General features: G+C 43.4%; 1 protein-coding gene across 1 annotated transcript in view; it reads right to left on the minus strand.

Annotated features, from left to right (window-relative positions):
* The window catches only part of NECAB3 (N-terminal EF-hand calcium binding protein 3), a 61,028-nt gene extending 52,385 nt beyond the window's left edge, over positions 1-8,643 (minus strand). The window contains exon 1 of the mRNA XM_033914294.1: positions 8,447-8,643. Within this exon, the coding sequence (XP_033770185.1) occupies positions 8,447-8,563 (117 nt within the window). The 5' untranslated portion in view covers positions 8,564-8,643. The remainder of the gene's footprint in view (positions 1-8,446) is intronic.
* Between the last annotated feature and the right edge of the window lie 6,050 nt (positions 8,644-14,693).

Here is a 14,693-nt window from a genome sequence, read left to right on the forward strand (position 1 = left end):
AAAGAGACTAATGGACTGATTCTATTGAAATGAAGGAATACGTTAACCACAATTCACCTGATCAGAAGAAATCAATAGGCTAATTTGAGTGAGCATCAGAAGTCAGGGAGTAAGAGAAAGAGGAATGGCTTGTGAAGCCAATTAAAATTTGTGCATTTGTGGTATGTTTATTTTGAGTCTATTTTAAAATACTGGACTTTGATGTTTATTTTGTTCGACATCTGTTGAGAAACATAGAAACATAGAAGATGACGGCAGAAAAGGGCTACAGCCCATCAAGTCTGCCCACTCTGCTTACCCACCCCCTGTCTATGCCCTAATGACCCTCGTAGGGATCCCACATGGGTATCCCATTTATTCTTAAAGTCTGGCACGCTGTCTGCCTCGATCACCTGCACTGGATGCTTGTTCCAATGATCAACCACTGAGGGAGCTGTCCAGATCATGGTGCTGAACAAGGCCGAACATTTCCAGAAGCAAATGTGTTAAATTGAAATTCTAGATGTGGTGCTCTCCTGCCTCAAAGAGCTGATATGTAGATGTTTCTCCTTTTAACCAAAGGTCATAATCCATGAATACAGAGAAGACAAGATGTTAAGTACATACTGTACTGCTGTGAGAAAAATGTGATACATATGATTGTGAAAAACCTTTTACAGTGGCTGAGCTTGTAAGAGAAGCCAAATTTAAATTGAGAAGACAGCAATGGTGAGATAATCATTGAAAAAGGAAAATTACACTATTTTTTTCTAACTCTCCGAGAGAAAAACAGGCAGAGGTGGGAGCCCATGAAAAGCTTTCAAGCAACAACTCAAGACAATTTTCTACTATGCCATACAGAAACAACCCCCTTTCCCATAAAAAATTCACGTCTTCATTATCTGCTTCTAATAATACTCTTCTTTTCCACTGCAAACTCCTAAAGTTACCCAAACATGCTTTAATATAAATTAACTCCTGAAAGCTGAGCCTCCAGAGATTACAGAATCCAAAAGGTAGCTATAATCTAGATATTCAATGCACTGATATTCATGTTTCAAGTTTATTAGGGACGATATATATCACCCACTGAGAAATACACAGCTTAGATACAGTAAATGACAGAGAGAAGAATTGGAAATGCAAATGAGAGCTAGGAAAGGGGAATAAAGAAGGGATAAATGTCAGGGACTCGGTCGTAGGCAGCCATCAGCAATTATCCAGTGCCTTTTTGCTCTTGCTAACTTTACCCAGGCACTTAACAAGGCCTATATTTCTGGTGGCATTAGGCATTGTGAAGCACCTCTGGAAATGTGATTCTGGTGTCTTGAATTTTCTTTTAAGCAGCGTGAGGGGAGGAGGAAAGCTACACCCATGTCCCCAAAATCCTGAAAACGTCTATAAGCTCTAATGCATTCATTTTGTTTCTTAAAATAATAGTATTGTATATAACCACAAACATACACAGCTCTTACTATTCACTTCTCCTAAACTCTTTCCCCTTTAGCCCTAGTCAATCTCCCTCTCCTTAGGTTTAAGAAATAGCAAACATGTTATTGAGCAACTGCAAACAGCCTCCTCTGAGCCTTCTCCTCTGTTGAGCTGCATCAATCATGGAGGGAGGGGGAGAAGCAGGAGCAAACTGATGGCTGTTCCAAGGGCACCACTTTGCATGAAGGGGCTCAGACTAGGTGCAGGAGGTTTCCAAGGCAGGGGCTTGCTCATTCTGACTCACTTTATCGAATACTGTCAGTGACTAATTGCTAGAGTTAGGCAAGGTGGGGCCTAAAATTTAAGCACCTAAATGCTGAATTTATTTTAAAAATTTCCTGCAAATCTGAGCGAATTACAGAAAACACACATAATGCAAACAGACAATTACATCTCACATAACCGATAATTCTAAAATCAATTTCATTCCCATTTGCATGAGTAATATCGTTCAAACAATACTGGTTTTGATCAATTTCCAAAAATGTAATAACACTAGAATTGTCTAACTCATTAGGAGCACATATTACCCGTTATAGAATTCCTGCCTAGAGCCTAGATTTCCAGGGCCTAACTTTGAGCGTCTAATAGAATTTCCCTCTAAACCCTTCTACTGTTGATATTCTTATTCCACTGAGCATCACTACAAATGCAATTAAAGAAACAGAAACAGAGGAGTCGCTATAAAAAGTCAAGTCGCAGGCACCGTTAGCGGTTCGTTCAGTGGTCTGAGGAACTGGGTTCAGCTCCTTGTGACTCTGGGCAAGTCACTTAACCCTTCATTGTCCCAGGTACAAAATAAGGACCTGTATATATTATGTAAAGGTGATATATCAAACCCCAATATCCTTTAGGCAATGATACCAGTGAATAGAACGCTCGACTGCACGGCTCTATCCAAGTAATGGCAGGGTGGTCTGGAGGCAGAATGAAGGAACCATCCAGACTGCCATGGGTTAAATATTAACCTCTGTTTCTATTGAAAGATTTGGAAAATAAGGCTGATTTCTCTAAGGCCCTCTTTTACAAAGGTGCGCTACATCAATGCATGTGCTAACCGCGGCTTTGGGGGGAGTCCTGCCGGCTCAGCTGATCAAGGATTCCTCTGCCGCGATCAGCCGATGGCAGCTGCGGTCTAGTTTAAGGATTCCCCCGGCAAAGATAGGTGGCTGAAATGTAGGCCAGGTGAATCAAGCGCAATTCTCTAACCAGGTCTGTCATGTGATGGATATGTGATCAGCAGCCTCTTTTAAAGGCGGCCACCAACATGGCCGCCAGTCAGAGAATTTGGGGATGAATGTCTTAAGGACTCTTTTATTAAAGGAAGTTAAGGGCTAACACATACTTAGCACAGGAAAAACAGGCATTTTTTTCAGTATTATATGCTCGTTAGCACATACTAGCTAATTTGTTTTAATACTTGTGGATGGGCCTGCTATGGGTGGAGAACATGCGTGCACATTCATAAGAACATAAGCAGTGCCTCCGCCGGGTCAGACCATAGGTCCATCCCGCCCAGCAGTCCGCTCCCGCGGTGGCCCAAACAGGTCACGACCTGTCTGAATCACCAGAAGGGGCTCCCTTGCCACCTTGGTTTCTCATTGAAGTCCTATCTTCCCATCGTAGTCCTAACCCTCCGGTCTTGCACATGCACGACCTGGTTGGGTTTCTATACTCATTACCTGGTTAGCTTTCTATACTTGTGTTACATCCCAGCTCCTCCCTCAGTATCCCACGATCCCTTTATCCTTCAGGAATCCGTCCAATCCCTGTTTGAATCCCTGTACCGTACTCTGCCTGATCACTTCCTCCGGTAGCGCATTCCAAGTGTCCACGACCCTTTGGGTGAAAAAAAACTTCCTTGCATTTGTTTTGAACCTATCTCCCTTCACATCGGTGTAGGAGTGCTTAGGATCTGCGTTAATTTTTCTTATTTAAAAAAAAAAAAAGTCTTAAATGGTGTCATGTTAATCTGGATTTAGCACACAAGAAAGCCACACATTAGCCCTTTGTGGCTCAGAAGCAACAGGTGTGTTCTATGGCTCTTATGGGAGATCTGCCTCTCGTTCACCATCGGCCAATTAAAGGGTTAAGCCCAGATTTCAAAAAAGGGCCCTTGCTTTTGCTATTTCAAACCCACTATCTCACCGCTTGCAGATAACATATTTCCTCTGAAGTGACAAGTCAGATGCTCCTGACTCATTATGTGCTGCAGAAAGAAAAGGTGAGCAAAAAACAGGAACTTTAAATTAGCTGCTTCAATTTATAGTGAGAGGAAAGCAGCATCAAAAAACCCAAATCACTTTCTCAGAGACACTTGTCTCTTTTCTTTGTTTGCTTTGCTGTGGCTCGCGCCCTGTGAGAACCATCTGAATAGTATCTAATATTCCGGGACCTGCACGAAAAGGTCCCAGAATGAACCCCCAGGGATGGACACTCACGAACACCAGACGTTGGCTGGCTGCCAGCATTCAGGAATCTCCACTAACTGACCATTACGGGTGGTCTGACAGCAGAGTTTGGGCAGAGTCACAGCTTAGCAGCAATAGTCAGTCGATTACTGGCTAAGTAAGCACAAAGTTAAGACATTGTGATGTCTGGAGCATCCTGGATAGCACGATTTGGCCCAGACAAGGTAAAGATTTAGGGACCGATTTCAGTGGGATTTTTATGGGTCGGAGCAGGTTCCTATCGGAGTGGTCTGGGGGCAGAGCCCAGGAATTACCTAGTCAATGGCCACTTTTAAACCAGGTAACTATCCAGATCACATTAAAACACAAAAAATGCAGTTCTAACTTTATTTGTGTCGTAATCTGGTACCCATAGAACTGCCAGCACTGGAACCTGGGTAGCTGAACACAAAATTCTATACGCGATCAGTCTTTACAAATGGGTGAGATATGATCAGCACCTTTTGGCCTCAAGCAATCGAGGAGATGCCTTATCTGTTATGTAGGGCATTTTTTGCTTTCTCGATGTGATCTCCTGTCCTCAGAGCTGAACTGACAAGAACTCATTCCACATAAGCCACAGAATGACTTTCATACTCATGACCTTCTGGCAGCTTGACAGAGTGTGGTTAAAGCTACAGTACCCTGAGATTGTGGGTTCAAACCCATGCTGCTCCTTGTGACGTTGAGCATGTCATGTAATCCCCCCCATTGCCCACCAGGACAGACAGCTCCCCTGGGAAAATGGTATAGAAAATTGAATAAAATAATAGAGTTGGTATTGTGATGTCATAATGCCTCATTCCACCAATAAGAGCCAACCTCATCAGTGATGTCACAATCGTCCAAGAAAGCATCAGAAGATAGAAAACAGATGAAAACATGTTTGCTGCTGTAACCAGAGAAAGCTTCTTGTGTCGGATGCATGCAACACATGGCCACATTAAAGGCGTTAGATTTGCACAGCTGCCTGCTTGGCACATGTTCAAAGAGCCCTGTATTGGCATCCTAGTTGTGCCACTGCACCCACCATGTCATACTTACTGCAGAGCCAGATCCAACCCATTCCCCCTGCTCCAAGTTACAGTACAGATGTGTTTAAAGCTTTACAGAGTCCTCTGACAGATTCAGGTCATCCGCAGGAGGAATGCAAGAGGGTGGAAGGGAGATAGGAAACGTCAAGGCTGCTGTGGTCTCATGTGAGGTGTACAGGCTTCGAAGAGGATGAGACCAAACAGAAAGGAATGCGAACGGGCTCCAAAACGTACAGCCAGGTGTAGGAAGCTTTGAATATTAAAGGCTGTACATTCTGCAGATGAGAGTCAAAGCCTCTGGAGGCCGAGGACCAGACAGACAACTGAGCTAACTCCAAGAAGTGAGAGGAAGTACGTGAAAGAGAAATGCAGAAGAGGAAAAGAGAGAGTGTTTGCTGAAGTTTCCCACAGGCGATGTGCAAGAGGTGCAGCTAATTCACAGCATTGCATTCCAATTACCGTCATGAGCTCGGAGATTACAAAATGCGAGTCCACTGCGTGCTAATAAACTCTGGCTTCTAGTGATTATGGCTACAACTTTTAGATTCTGCTGTTGACCTATCAGGCCCTATTCTCTGGTATTCCCAGATATTTGGCAGACTGGTTTAGTCTTGTTCCTTGCACCAGTCTCTCTTCCCCCTCAAAAATCGAGCTGTAAATCACTCACATGTTCTTTCGTTTCTTTGGCTCCATTTTGGTGGAATCCCTTTCCTATGGAGGTCAGATTGCAATGCAGTGAAATTTATAGCAAGGGATTCAGAAGATGAGCTAAATCGGGTTTTCAGGATTTCCTCAATGAATATGCACGAGATCTATTTGCATGTATATTCAGTGGAGAAATTCTGAAAATCCAAGTAGATTGAGGTTCTTAAGGACCACAGTTGGATACTCCTGCGCGATAGGGGGGGGGAGTGCCTCATCAGGGGTGGCGAGAACATTTTTTTGTGCCCACCTATTTTCCCCTTAGGCCCAGCCAAAATCCACACTGATTATGCTACTGGTAGTAACAACCCTACCTACGAAAAGGCAACACCAGTATACTTCCTACTAAAAAACAACCCAACAAGAGAACAAGACAGACTGCTTCAGATCCCTACACCGAAAGTAAACACTGCCCGAATACCTCACAGAAGCCACCTGCTAGAACACCATACCTTGGTCACACGCACAAGAAATATTTAAACAAGGGACCTTCAAAATGTCAAGACTCAGATATACATCAATACATGAGGAACAGAAACCGAAAATTGCATTTTCCAATTAAATGCAGAATAAATACTGTCTTCTACCTTTGTTGTCTAAGTATTTTCTTTTTCCATTTGCTTTGGTCCCAGCATCTTCTGGTTTTCTCTTGCCTGGATCTTCTATCCATTTCACATCCATCTTCCCCCTGTGTCCCTTATCCATCTCATCCAACATCTCTGCTCTATGTTCCTGTCTCTATGCGCCCTCCATGCCCACCATCTTTTCTCAATCCCGCCCCCATGCTTTCCCTTGTCTAGTTTATCCTGTTCATCTGCATCCACCCAAACTGGAGCCAGCATCTACCCCCTCCTCCTCAGCAGCTCTTCTTCTATCCTTACACTGATCCCCCATTCTCATTCTCTCTTTCAGTGTCTCTCTTTTCCCCCCTTATGTGTAAATCCTCCCCAGTGCCATCTCTCTCTCTCCCCACCAGCGACCCCTCCTGGAATACAACATTTCTCTTGAAATTTCTTCTCCTTCCACACCACGGTTCAGTATCTCTCTCCCTTCCCTGTAATCCCTCCCCCTCCCCAGTGTTCCAGCACTTTTGTCTTCTCTCTAGCCTCTAGTCCCCCTTGCAGTTCTAGTTTCTCTCTCCCTTCCCTCCAGCTGCCCTCAACCTCCTTGCATGTCCTGTTCCTTTATCTCCACCCTCCAGCTACTACTAATCACTTATATAGTGCTGAAAGGTGTACGCAGTGCTGTACATTTTGACATTTATAGACAGTCCTTGCTCGGAAGAGCTTCCAATCTAACAGACAGACAAGACAGCTGCTCCCTCCTTCCCTCCCTTACAGGTCCAATTCATCTCTCGCTTCCCTCCTTCCCAGATCCATCTCTCCCACTGCCCCCTCCCACCCTCTCTCCTTCACAGCACCAGTTTCTCTCTGCCCACCCCCTTCCCCAGCTGGAGCAGCACATCTACAGCTTCCTCTGCCTTCTCTTCCTCACTCCTGCAGGTGCCGCGATGCACTTTGCTTTTGGTGCTTTACAAAGGCTTGCTTCGGGGCCAGATGGGATGTGGCATGGGGCTAGCCCTGAGCAGGCCTGTGTGAAACACCAAAAGCAAAGTGCATCGTGACACCTGCAGAGGTGAGGAAGAGAAGGGAAAGGAAAGGAAGCCATGACTGTGCTGAGAGGGACTAAAGGCGGGAGAGGCTTCATTCTAAAGTGAAGTATAATCTTACACAATTCCATTTAAAAGTAGCGCTTCAAAGCCAAGTGCCTTGAAAGAACCAAATACAGACCCTGCCCCAACATTCAAGAACATGAAGCAGACCAACGGACCTGAAAGTGTGTCAAGAAACCATTGGTCTGCTTCGTATTGCTGCTGCTGCTTCTTTGCAGATCACCTGTCGTGTTTGTTGATTTCCTTTTTTGTTTCGGACAAATGATGTAAATTCTACTAATACTATTCTGCTAATGTGTAGAGGACTAGAGACATGCATTGCTGGACACATTATGTACAGGTCCTCTCTCTGTCCTTAGTGGGCTCACAATCTAACTTTTTGTACTTGGGGCAATGGAGGGTTAAGTGACTTGTCCAAGGTCACAAGGATCTCAACATTAGGCAGAGGGAAAGCCCTGCTAATTCCAGCCAGCCAGACCTTACCTGGCATGCAGAGCGTGGATCAGGACATTTTTTCTAGCATGTGCATGTTTTTGTTTATATGTTGCCTCTCTGTGTCCATTTGATAGGCAGGAGAATGTGGTGGGCCACAGGGACAATGGAGGGCGGTCCAGTACCAGGAACTACAGAGCTCGATTTGTTTGTCCCCGTCTGAGTTATCTCTTTGTGTTCTGAACTGGGGAGAGGAGGGGGGGGGGCATGTACTAAGGGGTGTACTGGCACTGTTCACTGTTTCTGAATGCATACGCTGGAGAAAGGGCAAAACAAAGAGCATGAAAATCAGTGCCTGCATCTGGCATGTTTTCTCTGTTCCTATCACTGCATGAACCCAGCTCCATACATTATTCAATTTATTCCATAGGCTCTGTCCGCAGCTGAATGCGAGTGTTTGACTTAAATTCCTGTGTACACAGTTTCAGAAAGAGCTGTAGTAGATATCAGAAACACAGATTTTGCTTATCACCAAGTTCAGTTTACAAAGAAGGCTGTTTGCAAACCCCTGTCAAGTTTTAAAAGTGGGAACTTGCTAAATCAGTGCATGAATCTAACCAGAGTGTTGAAAGCAAAGCCGGCATTCCCTGATTGCAAAAAGCCTTAAGAGAAAGCAAGAGACTTACATCATGAAAGATGGCTGGTCCTTTGCTGGAGAGCTGAGGGGGCTGCTTAGGGCTCCCATCCTTGCCATGCTTTGCTGACAGCAGACACACAGTCAGCATCTCAGTAAATGCCATCATAGTCCAGCAGCTCGATCCAGACACCCTGTTTTGCAAAGAATAGAAAGGCTCTGCTCGCTGCCTGCAAAAGACTCAGCAACAACAGCTGCAGAGTATTAAGGACTGAGCTTCAAAGCCTTCAAGGTAACTTCGCCTGGGCTTCCAGGCCCCTCCCCTGGATGACTGCCATTGGTCACTGGCTGTGACAGACAGGCCAGCTCTGACCAACCCCCAATTATCTATTTTGATGGATCTGTTTTCGAGAGCAGCTATTGCTTCGACTTTCTCCTATGTTAGATCCGACCCTTAAGGTTCTAAGAATAATTTATATGAAACAATCCATTTGAAGCATGAAGATGTCACAGAGATTGGCCATAAGAACAGCCATGTTGAATCAGGCCAGTGGTTCATCTAGTCCAGTCTCCTGTTTCCAATAGTGGCCAATCCAGGTCACAGTACCTGTCAGAAACCCAAACAGTAGCAATATTCCACAATTTCAAAGAGTAACAAGATTCCAGACCCCCCAAATAGTAGCAACATTCCATGCGGAATCCCAAAGAGTAGCAAGATTCCGGAACCCCACATAGTAGCAACATTCCTTGCAGAATCCCCAGAGTAGCAAGATTCCAGAACCCCAATTAGCAGCAACATTCCATACAGACTCCCCAAAGAGCAGCAAGATTCCAGAACCCCAAATAATAGCAACATTCCATGCAAATACCTCAAAGAGTAGCAATATTCCGGAGCCCCAAACAGTAGCAACATCCCATGTGGAATCCGCAAAGAGTAGCAAGATTCCATGCTACCGATCTAGGGCAAGCGGTGGCTATCTCAATTGCAGACTATGGACTTTTCTTCCAGGAACTTGTTCAAACCTTTCTTAAACCCATTTACCTTAACCACTGTTACCACATCCTCTGGCAATGAGTTCCAGAGCTTAACTATTCGTTGAGTGAAAACATATTTCTTCTAATTGAGGTTTCTTGTAATCTAACAGTATTTCCCTGGGATTATGTAAAGCTCGTTTTTTAGCTTTCTTAACTATGTTATCTGGGTAATCTCTTGATAGCAATCTTTGTTCTGCATTAGATACGATCACAGATTTGAAAATTTGAAATGTTGGGTAATTGAAAAATTGCCCCCTACCCAGAGAAGAGGAGACATAAGAAGAGTCTTGTGGCAGAAGGAGCAACAGTGGATTAATAGATTACAGACAGTGGAACCATCGGGTCTTAACACAGCTTATGAATGGCAGCCTTTTTTCTGAATTAGAGTATCAGTATTTAGTTTTTGGTTGATTAATGTATTTGCCGATGTTTAGCCTATCACGCATCACGCTTTGTGATGACATCATGACGCCCGGTTCGTTTTTTTATTTTGAGCCGGGCGCGTCTCACAGTTCCAACTCCATTTTGAGAGGAGCCGGCTTCATTTCCTTCGGATTGTAAGAAGCAAGGAGACATTCGAAGATGGCATATATCCCCTGAAGTAGCCTATTTTTGGGCGAAACAGAAAGTCTTTTCTGTCGGGACTACGAGTTGAAAGCCTCTGTTGAAATTTCATACTTTCAGATGAGTGTACTTTTTCCTTAACTGTGATTGTTGTACTCTGTGCCTCCAAAACGACTTACACAACAGAAACGGAGCTGTAGCCTTCATTACTACTATAGTCAAATTTGGGGTTCGGGTCACTAATTGTTGACATATATGAAACATAGAATTGGGTGTTTACAGCTATAATTATATAAAAAAGTTCTTTAAAAAAATGTGACTTGATATGAATGGAAACCCGATTTATTTCTATGTATGCGGAGTTTTTTTATAAACCCGTGATGATGTGTTGAGGGTTGGGTACTTGTGTAGTCCCAACCTCCCACAATTGAGGTTTATTTTTCTCCGATTTAATACTTTTATTATTTCACACACAGTTTGTGTTATGTCAACTTTTTTTATGTACGTGGCCTGAATGAATCCCTGCTAGTAACTCTATTCTACAATACGTATTTAATATATATTTATTTTATAGCCAACCATATCTTTATATGCCTCTCTCAAGGAGATATGCATCTAGTTTGTTTTTGAAGCCTAGGACTGTCGATTCTGCAATAATCTCCCCTGGGAGAGTATTCCAGATGTCAACCACTCTGTGTGAAGCAGACCTGGGTTGGAATTTTGATGTCAGATAAGAATTGTGGATAATCAGTAGGTGAAGCCGGTAAATAGTCAGAGTGGGAATTGTGTTGAATTTTTAGCACTAATGTCCACGATTGGGAATAAAAATGACCACAAAGACTTTAAGGTTATGAGTTCCCCCCAGCGTCCCCTCCAAGACACTGAAGCAAGTCACCAGCACAGGGAACTGAAAAATGAAAAATCTGTTCACAAAGACAAAATTTCACAAGGAAGGCAGATTATTGTATTCAAAGAGACCTAGTGAAAGATGGATTTTTATACTAATATAGGTTGACAACGTGGTGAAATGGCTTGCGGAGGCAGGGAATGACAAGTGGAATAATAAAAGCGTTGAATCAAGAATTCAGACAAAGGGCCTGGCAGATCTAACACAATAAAGGTAGAGAACGAAGAGGCTGGGCCTAACTTACCCAGCCAAAGACGCAAAATCAGAGATGCCTACAAATGAAGGAATCTGTGCAAAGCATCATTTGCGGGGGAAGTTTTAACAATGGTTGAAACCAGAGTAAATGTTGTTCATGTACTTTCTGAAAGGTAAAACTCACTGCCTTAGAAATGAATACAAGCTGTGTGTCTGTGGTAACTCCGTGGCCTAGATTCCCTCCTATCTTGGGAAAATCAGACAGCGGAGCTCAAGAAGCAAAACACCATTGCAAAGAGTAGAAAGCAAGAATAATGGGACTGAGAAAAAGCCAAAGCAGTATGTACAGAAGTCTGTGTTGGAAGGAAAAAAAGAGTACGATTCAATCATTAAGAGGGAAAGAAGTCTAAAATCTCTACTTTGTCCATTAAGAACATAAGAACAGCCTTACTGGGTCAGTTTCCTGTTTCCAACAGTGGCCAATGCAAGTCTCAAGTACATGGCAGAAACCCAAAGAGTAGCATGATTCTGGAACGCTACAACCTCCCAGGCAGATTATCAAACAGCAACAAGATTCCATCTACGAGTAGAATCCCCAAAGAGGAGAGCACACGTCACATCGGATTTTTTTTTTTTTACATTTGGATGCATTCTTAAAGACCCCTGAGGCAGGCAAGAGCTGAAACACTGTCAATGTCAGGTCATACATCTTGTTTACATATTACATAACAAAGTACATTTTTATTCCAGTTCTGAAGGTGGGTGGTGTTGTTTGTCAATGATATTTCCTCAGTAATGTCCTGTCATTGGCAAATGAGGCTGAAGAGGGTTTTGCCAACAAGAGCCCCTGCCCGGTTCTTGGTATGCCACTCACTTTTGCCCATGGCTACAGCTGCTTCCAATATGGCAGCCATGACCTTTCACCCTATGGGGGGCTGTAGGAAGAGGGCCAGATAATTTTTGTCATATGTGGCCTCCTGTTTTCCTCCGTTAGGAATAATAAACAGTCTATAATTCACCAATCAGAAAACACACATTGTAAACAACAAAGATAGAAAAATTATTTCAGTGAGGTGAGACAAGACAGAAACCTATTTCTGCATGTTGGCTGGGACTCGGCATTTACTGGATTGAACTGCAGACATGTCTATAGCACTTTACAAGGCTTGATGGGAATACTTTAGGGACACATGTGCATGCTCTGATGTGCAGCAAACCACAAAAACACAGAACAGGTTCTGAGAACGGCACAGCAGAGCATTGAAGAGGAAAAAAGTTTGTGGACATCCCTGAAGGAGCTGACAGAATGAGAAGTGAGATAACGAAACCGGAGAAATGGTCAAATGCTTGAAAGTGAATCTTAAAAACAAGATGTGTTTGGAGTATGTAAATTCCAGGGAGTAGTAAAGGCATTGGTAAGTATTTTAAAAAAACACAAGGATCATGGTAGTTTTCCTTCTCCAAACCCTCTGAAAAAGATCCTATGAAAATCCAGGACACCAGGGTTAATGATGACCTGAGGACAATTTTAAAAATCACATCAACCATACTGGAAAAGCCAAGGGGAAACCCCACCCACACTGGCTGTTGGTTATACCATCAGGGATGTCCTGCTGGTTGCTTTACCACATCTGTTCCATCTATTGATTACACAGGCCAACAACAACAACAAAATCTTGGTGCCATGTGTTTTTGAGCTGTTCCTGGGGTTATTTGGGGCGCTGATTCAGAAAATTGCATTGGACACACTGAATCAGCTCTAGTTTCTTAGATATGGTTATGAGATAATAGATATGCCTTTGGGATAACACAGTCAAACATGAAGATTGGGCTACAAAGATTGGCCTCCGAGGGAATATATAGTGGCTGGAGGACAAAATATAATCAATGAACCTTTGGTGTGTAGCACAGTGGTTAAAGCAACAGCCTCAGCACCTGAGGTTGTGGGTTCAAACCCACGCTGCTCCTTGTGGCTCTGGGCAAGTCACTAATGCCCCTGTTGCCCCAGGTACATTACATAGATTGTGAGCCCGCCAGGACAGACAGGTGAAAATGCTTGAGTACCTGAATAAATTCATGTAAACTATTTTGAGCTCCCTGGGGAGAATGGTATACAAAATTGAAGCTAAGCCTGATGAAACAATTTGGAAAGGCTTTGAATAAAGACGGTTCGTGCATTGAATACGTGGAGGGGCATAATCAAAAGAAACGTCTAAGTACGATTTGAACGTAGGGTGCTAGTCACCCAAAGTCGGCAGCACCAAAATGTCCATTATCTGCACAGTCACTTAGATGGCTTTCCAGAGAACTTTGGTGACTTAAGCGAAGAGCAAGGTGAAAGATTTCACCAAGACATAAAAACAATGGAAGCCAGATGGGATGCACAATGATGGCAGACTATTGTTGGAATCTTATGCGGGATTGTCCTGGCAGATCCCACTCTCAGAAATCTTACAAAAGGAGCTTCTTGTGTGTCAAATGACTGGAAAGTTTATTTGCTTTCGGTATGAAATAAGTAGATTTTCATGGTGTACACTTTTCTTATACGTTTCCTTCATGCTTAAAAGATATTCATTTAAACACTACATTAAAATATATTGGCTTTTTAATTTCCAAACATAAGAATTGCCGCTGCTGGGTCAGACCAGTGGTCCATCGTGCCCTGCTGTCCCCTAGGTCAAACACCAGTGCCGTAACTGAGACCAGCCCTACCTGCGCGTTACGGTTCAGCAGGAACTTGTCTTTGTGTTGAATGCCTGGAGGGTGCTCTCCGCTACGACAGACTCTGGAAGAGCGTTCCAGTTTTCCACCACTCTGGGTGAAGAACTTCCTTACGTTCGTCCGGAATCTATCCCCTTTCAACTTTAGAGAGTGTCCTCTCGTTCTCTCTACCTTGGAGAGGGTGAACAACCTGTCTTTATCTAGTAAGTCTATTCCCTTCATTATCTTGAATGTTTTGATCATGTCCCCTCTCAGTCTCCTCTTTTCAAGGGAGAAGAGGCCCAGTTTGAGTGGTATATGGTACATGTTCCGTATCTCAAAACTAGAGCTGATAGGAGAAAACTGGTGCCATTTTTGGAATCAGCAGCTCAAATATACCCAGAAACAGGTGTAACATGTGAGGCACCAAAATGAGTGTTGGCCAGTGTTATCTTTCTCATTCATTTCATTTCCTGTGTTTCTGTTTTCTTTGGCACAGTAGTTAAAGCTACCCTGAGGTTGTGGGTTCAAACCCCATACTGCTCCTTGTGACCCTGGGCAAGTCACTTAATCCCCCCTGAATAAATTCAGGTAAACATTCTGAGCTCCCCTAGGAGGAAGGTATTGAAAATGGAATAATAAATAAATTATATCACCATCACTTCACTGCACGAGGATCTCATCTCTCCAGTTCTTCCTATTCCAGCACTTCACTTGTTCTTTAAAGAGACTATGTCATGGTGATGCATTTCAACCGTATTGCTGTTATCAATACCCACAAGTCTTGCCTACGGCAGGATCTGTTGTATGAATCCTAAAAATGCAATCATTTTGCCTCTTTATCATCTATGTAAGAAAAAAGGGCTTGCTGCTGAGCTTCTCTTGTGAAATATTTTCC

This window comes from Geotrypetes seraphini, chromosome 11 (genome assembly GCF_902459505.1).
Source record: "Geotrypetes seraphini chromosome 11, aGeoSer1.1, whole genome shotgun sequence".
Classification (NCBI taxonomy): domain Eukaryota; kingdom Metazoa; phylum Chordata; class Amphibia; order Gymnophiona; family Dermophiidae; genus Geotrypetes; species Geotrypetes seraphini.